Below are 15830 nucleotides of genomic sequence, written 5' to 3'. Positions count from 1 at the left end.
ATATTATTGACTAATATGAAAATGTTCATCTGATTTTGGCACAATGCAGTTAGTACAGTCATATTTTCTGGCTTTTCGTAGAGATATTATATGAGAGACTTTCTTTGTTTACCAAATGAAGTGAATCTAATTGGATTTTAAACATTAAATACAAGTTAAGAACATATTATATTTTATTTCACATATAAAGGTTTTAGTTATGATACACCCAAAATAATTCAGCAGATTTTTACCAAAATTCTCTGCAGAAATAACAAAAAAATGTCCGCAGATTCCGTCTGGCCCTAGCAATTGTGCTACCCACATGCATCACCGTGCCGCCCTATTTTAATAACATTTTTAAAAAATTATCTTTTTAGAGATTCAAATCACTTAAATAAAAAAAAAAACTTATAATTCTCTAACATTTTACATTTGTGTCATTGGCTATTATTTACAGGATTGTACAGTAGATCTTTCCCTCAGTGAAGTAGGCCTGACTGTAATTCTTTATATATTAGGCTGAACTATAGGGCTAAAGTAAATCACAACTGTATGTTTACAGTATTTAAAATGCATGCTGGTACTGAGTATTTATTTTATGTAGAGGAGAGCGGGGACGAAAGTAACATTTTTCATAAAACCCTCTTTTTAAAAGATTTATGTTTTTAGCAGAAATATATGTTTGCTGTGGTTACTAACTCACAACAGTGTTCTATTAAATCAAGTTTTATTTTCAAGAGTGTAGATTTGCTTTTGATATTGGTGGGGACCTAATTTGACACCAACTTTTGCCCCAATTGTAAAATTTAAATGTAACTTTGCATTCATTCATTCATTGTCTTTTCAGCTCAGTCCTATTATTAATCCGGGGTCGCCACAGCGGAATGAACCGTCAACATATCCAGCATATGTTTTACGCAGCTGATGCCCTTCCAGCTGCAACCCATCACTGGGAAATATCCACACACACACACACACACACACACTAAGGTCAATTTTAGCATACCTGTACCCCATGTGTTTAGACTTGTGAGGGAAACCAGAGCACCCGGAGGAAACTCATGTGAACTTGGGGAGAACATACAAACTTTACACAGAAATGTCCCTATATTAATTCGGGGTCGCCACAGCGGAATGAACCACCAACTTATCCAGCACGTTTCTACACAGCGGATGCCTTTCCAGCCACAACCCATCTCTGGGAAATATATATATACATCTTTTTCACTATATTTACCTATATATTTCTAATAGGAAAAGTCATATTTCTTCAGAAAAAAATTGTCAATATTAAGTCCCCTTAAGGAATTTATATTTATTTCTTATAAGATTTTTTTTAATGGGTCTCAGAACAACCCACAATTGTCCAATGACTTGCTTGGTTAAAATAATGAACCTAGCAATGCCTATAAATGTCACTTTAAGCTAAATACAAGTATCTTGAAAAAATATATAGTAAAATATTATGTGCTGTCATCATGACAAAAATAAAAGAAATCAGATAGAAATTATTAGTTATTAAAACTATTATATTTAGAAACTTTAACCGAAAACTTAAACAGAAATTGGGGCAAAATATAATTATTCAAGAGGGCTAATAACTCAGGCTTCTGCTGTTTATATCTTATAACATCATTTAAAATAATCAGTAAAGCGAGTGATTATATTTGCAGCATGGTTCTCAGAACCTTAGAAGGTCACCATCATCATCATCACCTTCATCATTCAGGCATTCTAATAGAATCCATTCTGCATTCCAGAGCGATGAGTGTGAACAGCGAAACCTCTTCACCACAACCACCGTCTCAAGGGAGAGCAGCAGTCAGACTCATGATGTCATTTCTGGAAGGAAGCCTGAGATTCTAACGCTCGTGTGCAGCTTCAACATATATCAGGCGCACAGCTCCGTCTGTAGGTCAGACCTGAAACAGAGACTACTGGCCAGATTAAAGATCGGCTGTAAGAACTGTTACAAAAGCTCACAAAAAAGAACAAAGGGACAAAATGTGGAGGTAGCTGAAACTTTCAAGGCAACTCTACGTGGTAAACTTTGCAAAGACTTACAAGTTTGGACAACAAACCCAGCAGGCTGTGACAGATCATCTGGTCTGGCCTGAGGCTGAAGGTTTGACGAGAGATTCCCAGTGTAAAACTCACAGCTAAAGCAACAATACACTGTAGAAAATATATCCGTTAATTAACAGGTTCTGTATTCGTGATTCACATGATTTTTCTGTTTATTTAGAGTTATGAATTGCATTATTGGAGCTTAATCTCTGCCCTGTTGACTTTTCATGTGGAAAACTTAGCTCTGCAGTTTAACAAAGTGACTTTTTTTTTAATTTTTGTAGTTTGAAATAATATTCAGTATAAAAAAGTATACATATAGTTAGCATATACAGTTGAAGTCAGAATTATTAGCCTGCCTGAATTATTAGACCGCTTGTTTATTTTTTCCCCAATTTCTCTTTAATGTAGAGAAGATTTTTTTCAACACATTTCTAAACATAATAGTTTAAATAACCCATTTCTAATAATTGATTTAATTTATCTTTGTTATTATGACAGTAAATAATATTTAACTAGATAATTTTAAGACACTTCTATAAAGCTTAAAGTGACATTTAAAGGCGAGAAAATATATAGCTTAAAGGGGCTAATAATTTTGTCCCTAAACTGGTGTTTAAAAAAAATTAAAAACTGCTTTTATTCTAGCCAAAATAAAACAAATAAGACTTTCTTTAAAACAATAAATATTATCAGACATACTGTGAAAATTTTCTTGCTCTGTTAAACATCATTTGGAAAATATTTAAAAAAGAAGAAAAAAATTCAAAGGGGGCTAATAATTCTGACTTCAACTGTATATAGCAACCCAGACTCATTCTGAAAACGTATCACTATATACATTTATGAAAAGCTCCAAATCCGTCCCAGGAGGTACATTTTTTGCAGTTTTTGTTTTCACAAATCCACCAGAGGGCACTGTGTACGTCTCAAATTTTTCTTGCGAGTGCCATTCGCATCTGCTGTTCTCGCTTAAATCACCAGATGCCGCTGTCGACTGACTGACTGACCAATTGACTGACCCACTCTCCTCCTTCCCTAAACCCAACCAATAGTGTTTTCAAAATCACAGATTGACCCGCTCACCCACTTCCCTAAACCCAACCGACAGTTTTAAAAAGCAATCCAGAAAAACAAAAGCCCTCGCCTTATTTTCACCATGTTTTCAGATTTTACCACATTCTCACCCTGTTATTTACTTATATTTATTTTATTATTATTATTTATTTATTTTTTTTGGCTTCTGTTTTTGTCCAACCTGCTATCTGGAACTGTTCTTCACTGCACTCAAACCCCATCGTCAAGGTCAACTCCTCTCTTAAGTCCACCGACGTACATGGCAAACTGGTAACAGCCAAAAAGTCGTCCATATGGAGGTAAGCGGTCAGCTGGTAAGCAAGAAAAGAAACGGCGTCATGCCGCCCTGTAGTGTTCCGTTTAGGGTACTTTCACACCTGCCTTATTTAGTTCTGTTGAATCTAACTAGAGTTCGTTTTTTTCCTCTTGGTGTGGTTCATTTGGGCAGGTGTGAATGTAGTAATCGTACTCGAGTGTGCACCAAAAGCGGACCAAAAAAGCGTATTGAGACCTCCTTGAAGAGGTGGTCTCGGTACGCTTTCAAACAAAGCCTGGAGCGGTTCATTTGTGGTGAGAAGATGACCTGAATTAAAACAGACCCAACCGCAAAAAGTACTGCATCTTTTTGAACTAATCCAGCTGCCGTAGGCCGATGTGCTGTACATTATGAGATGTGAAGGAAAAATATTTGTTGACAACACTTTACCAACAATTTTAAACAGAGACAGAGAGAGAGAGAGAGAGAGAGAGGGGGAAGACATTACCTGGATTGTTGGTAATATTTCCGGAAGATGTCCCAGTTTAGCTGAATTAATTCACGCCTCCTCCTTAAGTGACTTGCGATGCACCTTCGCTGTTCGCCATATGTATAGTTTGTCTAAAGTGATGTATACAAACTATATAGTATACATATATAGTATATAGTATATATATAGCCAGCGCAGTCGGCCCTCTATAGTAAAAAGCGACATGTTGTGTCTGCTGGTTTGTTTACTTGCAGGAGTTCTATTGGCATTTTCCCACACGTGAATTCTGACCAGTCGAAAAGCAGTTTAGGAAATACGTTCAATAACATCTGGCCAATGAGTGATGTAGGTTTTGTCAGATGACTGCATTTTGGCTTGTTCGGATTAAAGCAATCGGTGTGGTGTGAAAACTACCCAAAGATGGCAGAAAATGCTACAATGTATCATTTATTGTCCTTGGTCCGGACCAAATGAAGTGAACTACAGATGTGAAAACACCTTTAAAGACAAAATACAGCCATAAGTACCTCTGGCTAAATAATTTGCAATCTCCAAAAAAATAAAAATAAAATTAATATATATATATATATATATATATATATATATATATATATATATATATATATATATATATATATATATATATATAGGGCTAGGTTTTCAGATTGAGCCTACACTGTATGTTCGAATGTTAGGTCTGTGAAATAACAAAAATTACAGCTAGTTTATTACCTGGTCTTTGTACCATTATTTGGTACGCGAGGAGGCTCAACACCAGAAAGGAAAGAGCTGAAGAAAGCCCTCCCAGAGACTCCGGGGGAGGCACCAATGTCCGCCTTGATGCCGAAGCCTGCGTCCATCCACACCAAATCTCAGCTGGATGAGGAGCGAGTGGCAGCGTGTCTGGAGAACTGAACCTCAATTTTTTTTTTCCTTTCTCTGTTGCTCTTCAGTCTCTCATCCACTATCCAGCTTCTTTCTCTCGGCCCTATTTATTCTCAGGTTTCGTTGGTCCTGAAGCGCGAACACAGGGTGCCCTTGGGCCAGGAAAGGGGCGGTATGTGGCGAGTGAGACCGGGACAAGAGCTGCGAGGGCGCGTGAGTCGGGTAGCATGAGCGTGAAAACCAGGGACACCTGGACATGTCACCTGCTTCGATTCTCACGGAGAAGCCCTGGAAGCTACATCCTGGAAGCTACATCTATATTGATCTAAGAGCCAATCACAGAGCAGAAATGTGCAATAATGGGAAAAGTGCGTTGATGTTAAAGATCTACCAAATTTTCGGTCACCGAAAATTTATCGGCCGATAATATGTTATGCCATTTGATGGACCCTCTAATTCAGTGTTCCTCAACTGGTGGGTCGCGACACAAAAGTGGGTCGTGGGAACATTTTCAGTGGGTCGCGGAGTGTGTGGTCACATAAACAACGAAAGTTTCATTTTTAACTTATTTTGCTTATATCGGACTTTTATTTTGAAATGCACGCACGACAACCACACCGTTTGACATGTGAAATTTCATTTAATTATAGCAACAAATATGTTGAAGTGCAAGTACGACCCTGAATATGTAAAGTGTGGATTTACATAAATTGACGACAAAAAAGGCTTAAAACCTCAGTGTTTAGTGAGGTGCTCTCACAAGAGAGCATGAAACCTTCTAAATTAAAACAACATTTAGAAACCAAACATCCAGTTGCAAGGACAAACATGTGGACTACTTTCAAAGACGACTCCAATAGCTGAGGGCATCACAAAAGTGCCGAACATCTTCATGTTCAAAACAAGTACAGGCACTCCGCACGTCTTACTGGGCTCACCGTGTAGCCAAAAAAGCCCACACAATAGCAGAAGAGCAAATAACTGGTGATTATTTTAAAAATGGTTATGATTATTTTAATCATTTACTTTAATCTGCTGGTTTGTTCTGTTCAACAGGATCAGTGTTAACGTTTTATTAACAGTTCAGATTACTTAATGGTAACTGAACTTTTCCTTACCCTAACCACTGTTTACAGTATTTGACGTTTTTACTCTGTAATATTACTATAATTTGATAAATTTTGTCAAATGACAGAGATAAAGTATTGTTTATTTGTAAGCCTTGGTGATTTTCTTGTGATTTGTCTGTCACTACTTGTGTATGTTTACAAATACAAATTAATTATAATTCCTAAAATAATTATAGATTAAAAAATTATAGTTTCTATAAATTTGGGACGCGGCTTGATGGCCGTGTAAAAATGTGTGTCTAATGGCCAAACCAGTTGAGAACCACTGCTCTAATTTTTGTGGCTTCAGTCATTGTTGGAATACTCTTTTAAATCTGTAAGCATTAACAAATTGTATTGAAATGTCTATAGTTTTCGTTTAATATGTTAAATGATTGTTAAGAAGGCTATTTTGCCATATTACCAAGCCCTAGTTCAATCATTGTTACAGTGTTCTGATACTTTAGATCTGCTGTGTAAATCATTAATTCAGCCTCATCATCATCATCCTTAGCGCGACAATCCATTACTGGATCCTGGCTGCCTCAGGTAATTTCCGCCAATGTTCTCTGTCCCGGGCAACTGCCCACAAATTCCTTATTCCTAAAACATTGGCATCACTGCTAATGCAGTCTCGCCATCTTGGTTTAGGCCTTCCTACTTTTCTTTTGCCTACCGGGTCAGTGCTGAAAATTTTTTTTTGGAATGGCATTTTCATCCATACGTACAGTATGACGTGTCCTGCCCACCTTAAGCAGGTCGCACACCAGAAGCACCGCTTGGCGCCGCGACACGGCACGTACATAACAGTTTAAAGTATCACACACCAGACGCGCACATTCGAATGATATTTAACATGAAACTAATCAGATGGCGCTCTGTGGCGCGGCTGAAAAATGAACTGCGTCCTGAGCCGTCGCCAGGCGCCGCCGACAGCCGCCGACTTGCGGCGCCGGTGTGTGTATCCTGATAGAAACCTATGTTTAGAATTCTAAAATACATGGCGCTGCGTGGCGCTGCGTGGCGCTTCTGGTGTGCGACCTGCTTTAGCCTCGCAAGTCTGATATATTTAACTATATCAATTTCTCTATACAAGGCTGCAAGCTCATTGTTGTGACGTATCCTCCATTGATTATTGTCTTTTATCAGGCCATATATTCTCCTCAGAATTTTTGTTTCAGGGGCTTTTGTTTTATTGCTTTCAGCCTCATGCAATGATTTTATCTTCAAGATTTACCAGAGACTCCGAAAGGCGTTTCTAAATGTATTCATAGCCCTCTGAGCTTAATTATTAAAATCTAGATTGCAATGTGCAGATATTCCATGGCATTTACTAATAAACATTAAACAAATCCTAATTGATATCAGAGACTAAGGGCCCTATCATACACCCGGCGCAATGTGGCGCAAGGCGCGACGCAATAGTCTTTTGCTACTTTCAGCTCGGCGCAAGGGTCATTTTGAGGCGTTGCGCCACACTGTTTAAATAGAAAATGTATTTGCGCTCATATGTGCGGCCATAGGCGTTCTGGTCTAAAAAAGCAGGCGTGTTTTGTCGCGTTGCTATTTTGAGAAACTGTAAATAGTCTGATCTTTAGACCAGAACAAAGTCGGTCTATTGTCTGACGCAAGGTGCGCCTGGCTAACACACTACACACAAGATGTAGATCAATACGCAAATATCTTTACATATAAAAAATATATAATATATTAAGGATATATATAATAAGGATATTTATAGGATATAAATATAAACAATTAAAATATTACAAAACATATTAATTTCTAGCCTACATGAATTTAAAAACCACTGCCTTACTTTCTCCTTCTCGGGAGGCTTTTTCAGTTCATTCAATTTGCTTTTGTATAATGTTATTATTATTAGCAGTATTATTTATTATATCCATATTTATATTTGTTTTATTAAAAACAAGCTTAGATTTGCCCACCTGTCAGGTTTTAGACCATATGGGGCATGGCAGGTGTATTTGGAAATAACTCAGTATTTTGAGCACATTTTGTTATTATTGTTCATTTATTCGTTTGCTGGAAATTAGAGCTGAATTTAGAAAAAGTTTTGAAACAAATCTTTGCGCTTAACAAACAAAATTAATTATTTATAGGCTAATTGATGTCTGTGCGGTAAGGTTTCCCTATCCACGAGAGCAAAAGCGAAAGTGAACTTACTTTACGTCAAAATGCGCTCTTGGCGCGACGCAGCTGGCTCTTAAAGGTAATGGGAGATGAGACTCTAATTGGTTTATTCTCAAAACACACCTATAACTCATTAAGAAAATTAACTCAACCCTTTTAGATCATGCGCCATGGCGCAAAGCGGATTTTCCCGTCCTTAAATTAGCCAAAATGCGTTCTGACACGCCCTGAAAGCGTTTGCGCCCTGCGTTTTGCGCTCTGCGCATGGACCGTCAAAATAGAGCCCTAATGGGGCTTTCTAAAGTTATTTGCTAACTATTTTCCTTGTTGATGTAAAAAAGAAAGTCAGAGCCACAGAAAGTTTTGACTACAAACATAAATCCCAGGAAAGTACATGCTTCATATGATTTTATTTTATGAAGCGCAGTGACCTGAATTGTGAGTGAAGCATTCCTGTGAAAGACTTCCTTAAATGAGGAACATTTTTACAAACACTTTAATTTCATTTAAATGTGTCACACTTTCTCTTCTATATTTACTGTACATGCACAGTTAAAAATACAAAAAAAATATGTCTAATTACTTTTATCTACACACATTAAGACAGTCATGGGTTTTATCGGACACACTTTATTTTAATGTACAATTCACGCTATTAACAAACTATAAACTAAGAGGATTAGCTTAATAATCTAATTATTTACTGCTTCTTAATAGTTATTAAGGTTGTAATTGGATTTAACCCCTTCAGACCTGAATTATGTTACAAATTTCAGAAAAATGGGATGTCATGTGATGTCCATTGTAATGGATGCAGAGTCTAAAGGGGTTATGTATTGGGTAGGATTAGGCATGTAAAGTAAGATCATACTTTACAGGGCTCAGACGATCTTATTGGGAAGGAAAATAATTCAATGCTTTTGCATTCTTTCACAAAATTAGTAATGATGTTATATTGTATTGAGAAGCCACTGTCAATATGTATTTGTGCTAACTCGTGCTGTCAAAAGTGCAGTCTTCTGATAAAAAATAAAAATAAAAACAATAAAGTTAGGCCTACCAGTGTCACAGAAGGGGGACGAGACCAGAGCTGTCAGTATGAACGACAGTTTATAATGAAACAGGAACAGGGATGAGATGAACTGGAAAAGTCTATTGCAGGATATTATGAGCAGTGGACCAGATGAAGTGGAGGGACCGGAGGATGATAAGGAACCAGGAACACAACACTCAGAGGAGACTAGGAGGGAATCACACTAGGAGGAGGAGAGACACAGACACTGGAGATCACAAGGAAAATGACAGGTATATCTGATTCACTATAGGTTTCACTGACCGTGAGAGTTGTCCTTCCGACTTGCGACGAGGTTGGACACTGAATGAGGGTCATACAAGGATTATATGGGGTTGACATGCAGGTGTGGGGCTGATTAGCATTTAGACGACTGTGACCGGGTTGATTGGGGTTGACTGAGGGTGAGGAAAACCTGACCAGGGGTGCGTTTCCCAAATGACGACGTAACGTGGCTGAACTATCGAAAAGAATGATGTATTAACGGGTGTTTTCCCAAAATTTTAGTTTCTCTGTCGCAGATCCATCATTTGAATTTTAACGTAAAATGCCCATAATTATGCTCTAAATGGGGTGGAGTAACTACTTCTATAGAGAAAAAACCCCAAAAAAAATTTTTTGTGCAACTTATATTGTTTTATACATACACACACTTAAAAAAAATTATCCAAAATTAGTTTTGGTAACATGCACATGTTTTGCATAATAATTGATAAATGTAAATGTCACATACATGTGTTTCCTTTACAAATATTCTTAAGAACATTACAAATTTTATCCTAAAACATAATCACTTACAAAAGCTAACACATATTCTAATATCCTTTATAAATCATATAAATAAATAAATAAATAAATAAATAAATAAATAAATAAATAAATAAATAAATAAATAATGAGGCTATTGACAAAGGAAGCGCAATAGTAAACATGAAAACCACTAAAACTGAACTGTAAAAATACTTTGAAAGCAAATTACAGCTAAGAGAGATGATTTTAATGTTCTAAATCAGTGGTTCTCAAACTGTGTTACGTGTACCACTAGTGCAGGGGTGGCCAACCCTGTTCCTGGAGAGCCACCTTCCTGTAGATTTCAGTTGCAACCAATGTCAAACACACCTGCCTGTAATTATCAGGTGGTGTTCAGGTCCTAATTAATTGGTTCAGGTGTGTTTGATATGGGTTGCAACTGAAATCTGCAAGAAGGTGGCTCTCCAGGAACAGGGTCGACCACCCCTGCATAGTGGAACGCGTGCGTCCTTCTAGTGGTACGCCGATAAATCAAATATGTCATATGTACATGCTACATATATTTAAATAAATTATAAAAAAATATGTATATATAAATATGACAGAAAGCCTATATTTATGAGGTCCAGGCTACATTTCCAGGTGCTGATAAACCAGGAGTTTTTCTTTTTTTTTTAAACTTTATAAGAACAATAACCTACCATTTTTAACTTTTAAAAGCACATATTAATTTAAATGTCCTTAATAATATGAACTAATATGCATCGTTTATGAACTGTACAGAGCTTTAGCTGCTTTACTGGACCTAATACACTTCTGTATTTCAATACTGCTCATTATGGTGGTGATTACAAAGACAACTTTTTTCTGAGGTGGTACTTGATGAAAAATATTTGAGATCCACTGTTCTAAAGGAATAGGGCATAGGGGGGATAAGTGAGAATAGAACACAGTTAGGAACTATGTTTCTAATAAAGCTTCAGAGGTGTACTTGCAAGCATACAAGTTTGCGACGTAGTTTGCGAATGTTCGTTGGAACGATGGATTTGGGAAACACCAAATCAACAAAGTGATTGTAATGATGAAACTTGCGACATTAGTTGGCTAACAATGGTTTTTCGGAAACGCACCCCAGGCTGTGACAACCAGGTAAAATAAAATAAAATAAAATAAAATAAAATAAAATAAAATAATTAAAAGTTTCTAAAATATTAAAATATATATTTTCAAATATATATATTGAATGCCATTACACTTTTTTTATTTAGTAAATGTGTGCATTTCTATTTATTTAGCAAACAATGTATTTATTATAAGGGCCACTTGAATTTATTTCAGGCTACCAAAAACTCAAGAGCCCGAAAAGCTACCAGAGATTAACAAATTTCCTGCTTTATAAGTGTTAATAAACAGTTCATATTTTAATAATAGTCAGGTAATAAGCCAGTAGTTAATAGTGTGAATTGTTAAAATAAAGTGTAACCTCATTTTTTTCACAATTAATTATAAACTACAATGACATAAAAGGCAAAACAAGACAAACATCAAGAGATCATGGAATTATTTCTGTTTTTCCAGATCTTTCTTTTTTTTTTTTTTGCAAGAAACTGCATGAGTGGTTGAGATGTTTGACATACTCCAAGCATCAGTCAATGACGCCGCATGTGCAAAAATCTCAAATTTGCTATCAGCTTTGATAAATCTGGACCTTGTTTTAATCTGAAGCTTCAGCACCCTTCACAAACACCCGTCCTAGCTTGCTCTCTCATTTTTACACATCTTTGTTAAAGGAGTTAAAATACGGTGCTCAGCATAAATGAGTACACCTCCTTTTGAAAATGAACATTTTAATAATATCTCAGTGAATATAACCAATAATTGTTGGTGCATTTAAACAAAATAGCTTTATTAAACATTTGTACTCAATAGAATAAGAGTTTGGTCACCTAAGGTCTTTAAGATTAGAGAGATAATGCATTTGATTTTCAAATTACAAAATTTCAATTAAGGGCGGCATGGTGGCTCAGTGGTTAGCACTGTCGCCTCACAGCAAGAAGGTCGCTGGTTTGAGTCCCTGGGTCAGTTGGCATTTCTGTGTAGTTTGCATATTCTCCCCGTGTTGGTGTGAGTGTCCTCCGGGTGTCCAAACAGTCCAAACACATGCGATTTAGGGGAATTGAATAAACTAAATTGGCCATAGTTGAGTGTGTGTGTAAATGTGATTGTGTGTATGGGTGTTTCACAGTACTGGGTTGCGGCTGGAGAGGCATCCGCTGCGTAAAAACATATGCTGGATAAGTTGGTGGTTCATTCCGCTGTGGCGACCCCAGATAAATCAGGGACTCAGCCAAAGGAAAATGAATAAATAAAAACATTTCAATTTAATTTCATATTTTCTTTCAAACTCTTGATTTTCCTGTTTATTGAAACGTTATTTAATATTTTCCCTCAACATATTAATTTGGATGTACTCATTTTGCACTGTGCTCTAAAGTTATTTGGTTAAATTAGCTCTAGTTTTGGTTTTGGCAATGACTAATCTAATGTATATGCACAAATATATCATTGTAAAGTTTCCTATAGTAAATAGGAATTTAAAAAAGAAAGAGATGTGAAGGGTGTACCTATTTATGCTGAGCACTGTACATATATATAAAGAGAGAGAAAGATAGAGATCCTTTAACAAAAATATTTTTTTTATTCTTAATTATTACTAAATTGAAATGACTAGCCCTCCTGCAAAGTTGTACATATTTTTCAAATGTTTCTTGTTTTGATGTGATTTTTTGATGTTTTAAAATAACTAAAATCCAACCCAGGCTCATTCTGATCACATACCCCAATATACATTTCTAGAGAGCGCCAAATATGTCCCAGGTTTTGTTTTCACGAATCCACCAGAGGCTGATGTGTACGCTTTTTCAGATCTCAAATTTCTCTCGCGAGTGCCATTCATGCCTGCTGTTCTCGCATAAATCCAGCAGACGTCGCTGTCAACTGACTAATTGACTGACCAACCCTCATCCTTCCTTAAACCCAACCAATAGTATTTTCAAAAGCACCGATTGACCAGCACCACTTCTCTAAACCCAACCGACAAGTGTTTTCAAAAGCAATGCAGAAAAAGAAAAGCCCTTGCCTGAATTTTACCACGTTTTTAGATTTTACCACATTCTCACCCTGTTGTTTACTTGTTTTTTTGGCTTCAGTTTTTGTCTTACATGCTTTCTGGAACCGCTCTTCGCTGAACTCAAAACCCGTCATCGTAGTCAACTGCTCTCTGCATCTCAAGTCTGCCGGTGTACATGGCGAGCTACTGGACAAACTAGTAACAGCAGGAAAGCCGTCCATGTGGAGGTAAGTGGTCAGCTGGTAAGCGTGAAAAGAAACGGCGTTATACCGCCCCGTAGCGTTCGTTTTAGAAATAAAATGCAGCCATGCATATTTCTGGCTACATAATTCATGATCTCCAGAAATGTATATAGGGCTACGTTTTCAGAATAAGCCTATGTTGCTGCAATCTTTCAGTGTACTGATATGAAACCGGACACAAAACATGCCGGAACTACTTTAGCTGTGCATTCATCTGAAAATGACTGCAAAATTTAGAAAGTTCATCAGCCAATCAGAACCAAGCATTCAATAGACCAGTAGTATTTGCTAAAAAAAAATTAAACACTGTCCCTTTTTCAAGCACGCAATTAATCTAACGTGACCTTCCTCATCACCAGGGGTCATTTGCATCACAAATTAACCATTTCAATGCACCTTCTTTCTCCAGATCATCATTCCTTTCATTTCAGCCCATCCAAGAGGATATCAAATCTCTCTATGGCATGTAAAATCATGCACACAAGGCTTTATTTTAGTCAATTGAGCTGATGTTGTATGAGAATGTCTCCCATTCACTGCATGTGGAAAAAAAAAAGATGCCAGCAGGACGTCATTAGATTTTTACTCGCAGGCAATTTTGCCGTCGAAGCTGGAGAGAGCGATGGCGAAGGCTTGTACGGCACACAGAGGATACCTGTAGTCCAGAGTGAAGGCGTCGTCTGCAATTCTCCCAAACTGCATCACAATGTAGTCCTCTGAAAAACACAGTAAAAGAGATTTACTTTACAGCAAGGGTTTATTAGGTATTGTTAGTTAATCTATTCACTAACATGAACAAACCATACACTTTTGACTGTATATATACATCTTTGTCAACACTGGTTAATGAAAATACAGTCATTAGCCCCTTTCACACATCCAGCCCTTTCCGGAAAATTATCATCAATTTTCCGGAAAGGTCTGTGTGTGAACAGGCCATTTTTCAAAATACCGGTAAATTCGTTCAGAAATTTTCCAGAAAGAGAAGTTGTAAGATTACCGGTAATTTCCCAGAATGCTTCTGTGTGTGAACGCAGAAGGAAAATTGCCGGAAAAAGCGTGTTTAAGCTTAAAACATGCTGACGCGAGATGTCTACTCCAGCCAATCAGAACAGTCAGATGAATTCACATCCGTGCTGTTTATGAAAATAAAAGCCTTTGAATATCTTTCCAGACACATTTAGCTGCTGGATGTTACTCAGATAATGTTTTTATGTTCCTTCTTAATGCCAACTGTGTAAATAATTACCTATAAAATGTTTATGATAAACCGCTGTTTGTTTATCTTCACTGTTTCAGTTGCTTGACGTGTGTACAAGTGAAGGAGCCGGTGAGCGCCAGCACACACACATATATTATGAACATCTCGATATGTGAAAGTGCTCCTCCATTTGCTTTTATATAAGTTGTTCACAATACTTATCCATCCACATGATTTGTTATGTAGTCAATGTCTCAATGTCTGTTTAGATGTCTCACATAGCAGCTGCATAAATGATAAAGCTTTCAATAAAAGTGAAATCGCCAGACCACTTCTACACAAAACAAAAACGCCTGACCCCTTCCTGTTTACAAATACACACGCAGCCGTTTATAGGTCATGTCTGGATGATGATGTCAGAATTTACCGTTATTTTGGAATGGATGTGAGAATGGTCTTTTCCGGAAAAATTCTGGAACGTCCGTGCCTGTGTGAACAGCGCTTTTTTTTATTTACTGGTAAAGTCGTTCCAAAAATTTTCCAGATATTTACTGGTTTTTACCAAGATGGTTCTTGTTAACCCACAATGTATTAACTAATGTTAACTTTAAATTTGAATAATACATTATTGAATGTTGAACTATGATTAATTAATAATAAACAAATATTGTTCATTCCTAGTTCAGGTTATTCATTTCTATTTACATTGACTAACATTATCTGGGACATTCGATTCTGACTGGTCAGTCGCAACATTACAAGGTATGTCATGCTGAGATAACAACCGCTAAATAACGCAGACTCATCCGGGAACTTTTTTAATCACTTTGACCCTCAGTGAGGCGACGCGGTGGAGCAGTGGGTAGCGCTCTAACCTCACAGCAAGAAGGTTGCTGGTTTGAGCCTTGGCTGGGTCAGTTGGCATTTCAGTGTGGAGTTTGCATGTTCTCCCCGTGTTGGCTCCGGTTTCCTCCGGTTCCCCCCACAAGTCCAAAGACATGCTGTACAGGGGAATTGGATAGGCTAAATTGTCCATGTATGTGTGTGAATGAGAATGTATTGGTGTTTCCCAGTGATGAGTTGCAGCTGGAAGGGCATCCGCTGGTTAAAACATGTGCTGGATAAGTTGGCGGTTCATTTCACTGTGGCGACCCCTGATTAATAAAGGGACTAAGCCGGAAAGAAAATGAATGAATGAATGACCCTCAGTGAATACGTTCATTCTTATATTTACATTCACATTCATTTATATCTGCTTGTGTGTCAAGATGTGGTTTTTTACTTTTTGGTGCCATCTTGTGAATAAATAATACAGAGTCTAGTTTATTGTCCATTCAACTCATTTAGTTTCTGTTAGCTTTGTGTTTTTAACGGTTTGGCACCATCTTGTGACTGAATAATGCGCAGGTTAGTGT

At 37.2% G+C, this 15830-nt stretch overlaps 3 protein-coding genes across 7 annotated transcripts in view; 1 reads left to right on the top strand and 2 right to left on the bottom strand.

Annotated features, from left to right (window-relative positions):
- slc12a5a (solute carrier family 12 member 5a) overlaps nucleotides 1-15830 on the top strand; it is a 2560186-nt gene that overhangs the window by 2026715 nt on the left and 517641 nt on the right. The window lies entirely within an intron of this gene.
- The window catches only part of anks1ab (ankyrin repeat and sterile alpha motif domain containing 1Ab), a 413081-nt gene that overhangs the window by 184731 nt on the left and 212520 nt on the right, over nucleotides 1-15830 (bottom strand). The gene's annotated exons all lie outside the window — the stretch shown is intronic.
- The window catches only part of tulp1b (TUB like protein 1b), a 54318-nt gene continuing 49791 nt past the window's right edge, over nucleotides 11304-15830 (bottom strand). For 3 of the 4 annotated variants that reach the window (XM_087256000.1, XM_087255998.1, XM_087255999.1), the window contains 2 exons: nucleotides 13752-13930; nucleotides 11304-13671 (listed from right to left, as the gene is read on the bottom strand). In XM_087256000.1, coding sequence (XP_087112126.1) covers nucleotides 13797-13930 — 134 coding nt within the window. In that variant the 3' untranslated portion in view covers nucleotides 11304-13671; nucleotides 13752-13796. 4 annotated transcript variants of the gene reach the window in all.

Source organism: Danio rerio, chromosome 6, assembly GCF_052040795.2.
Source record: "Danio rerio strain M-AB ecotype USA chromosome 6, GRCz13ab, whole genome shotgun sequence".
Lineage (NCBI taxonomy): Eukaryota > Metazoa > Chordata > Actinopteri > Cypriniformes > Danionidae > Danio > Danio rerio.
Note: the sequence above shows the minus strand (reverse complement) of the source record. Positions and strands in the feature narration are given on the sequence as shown.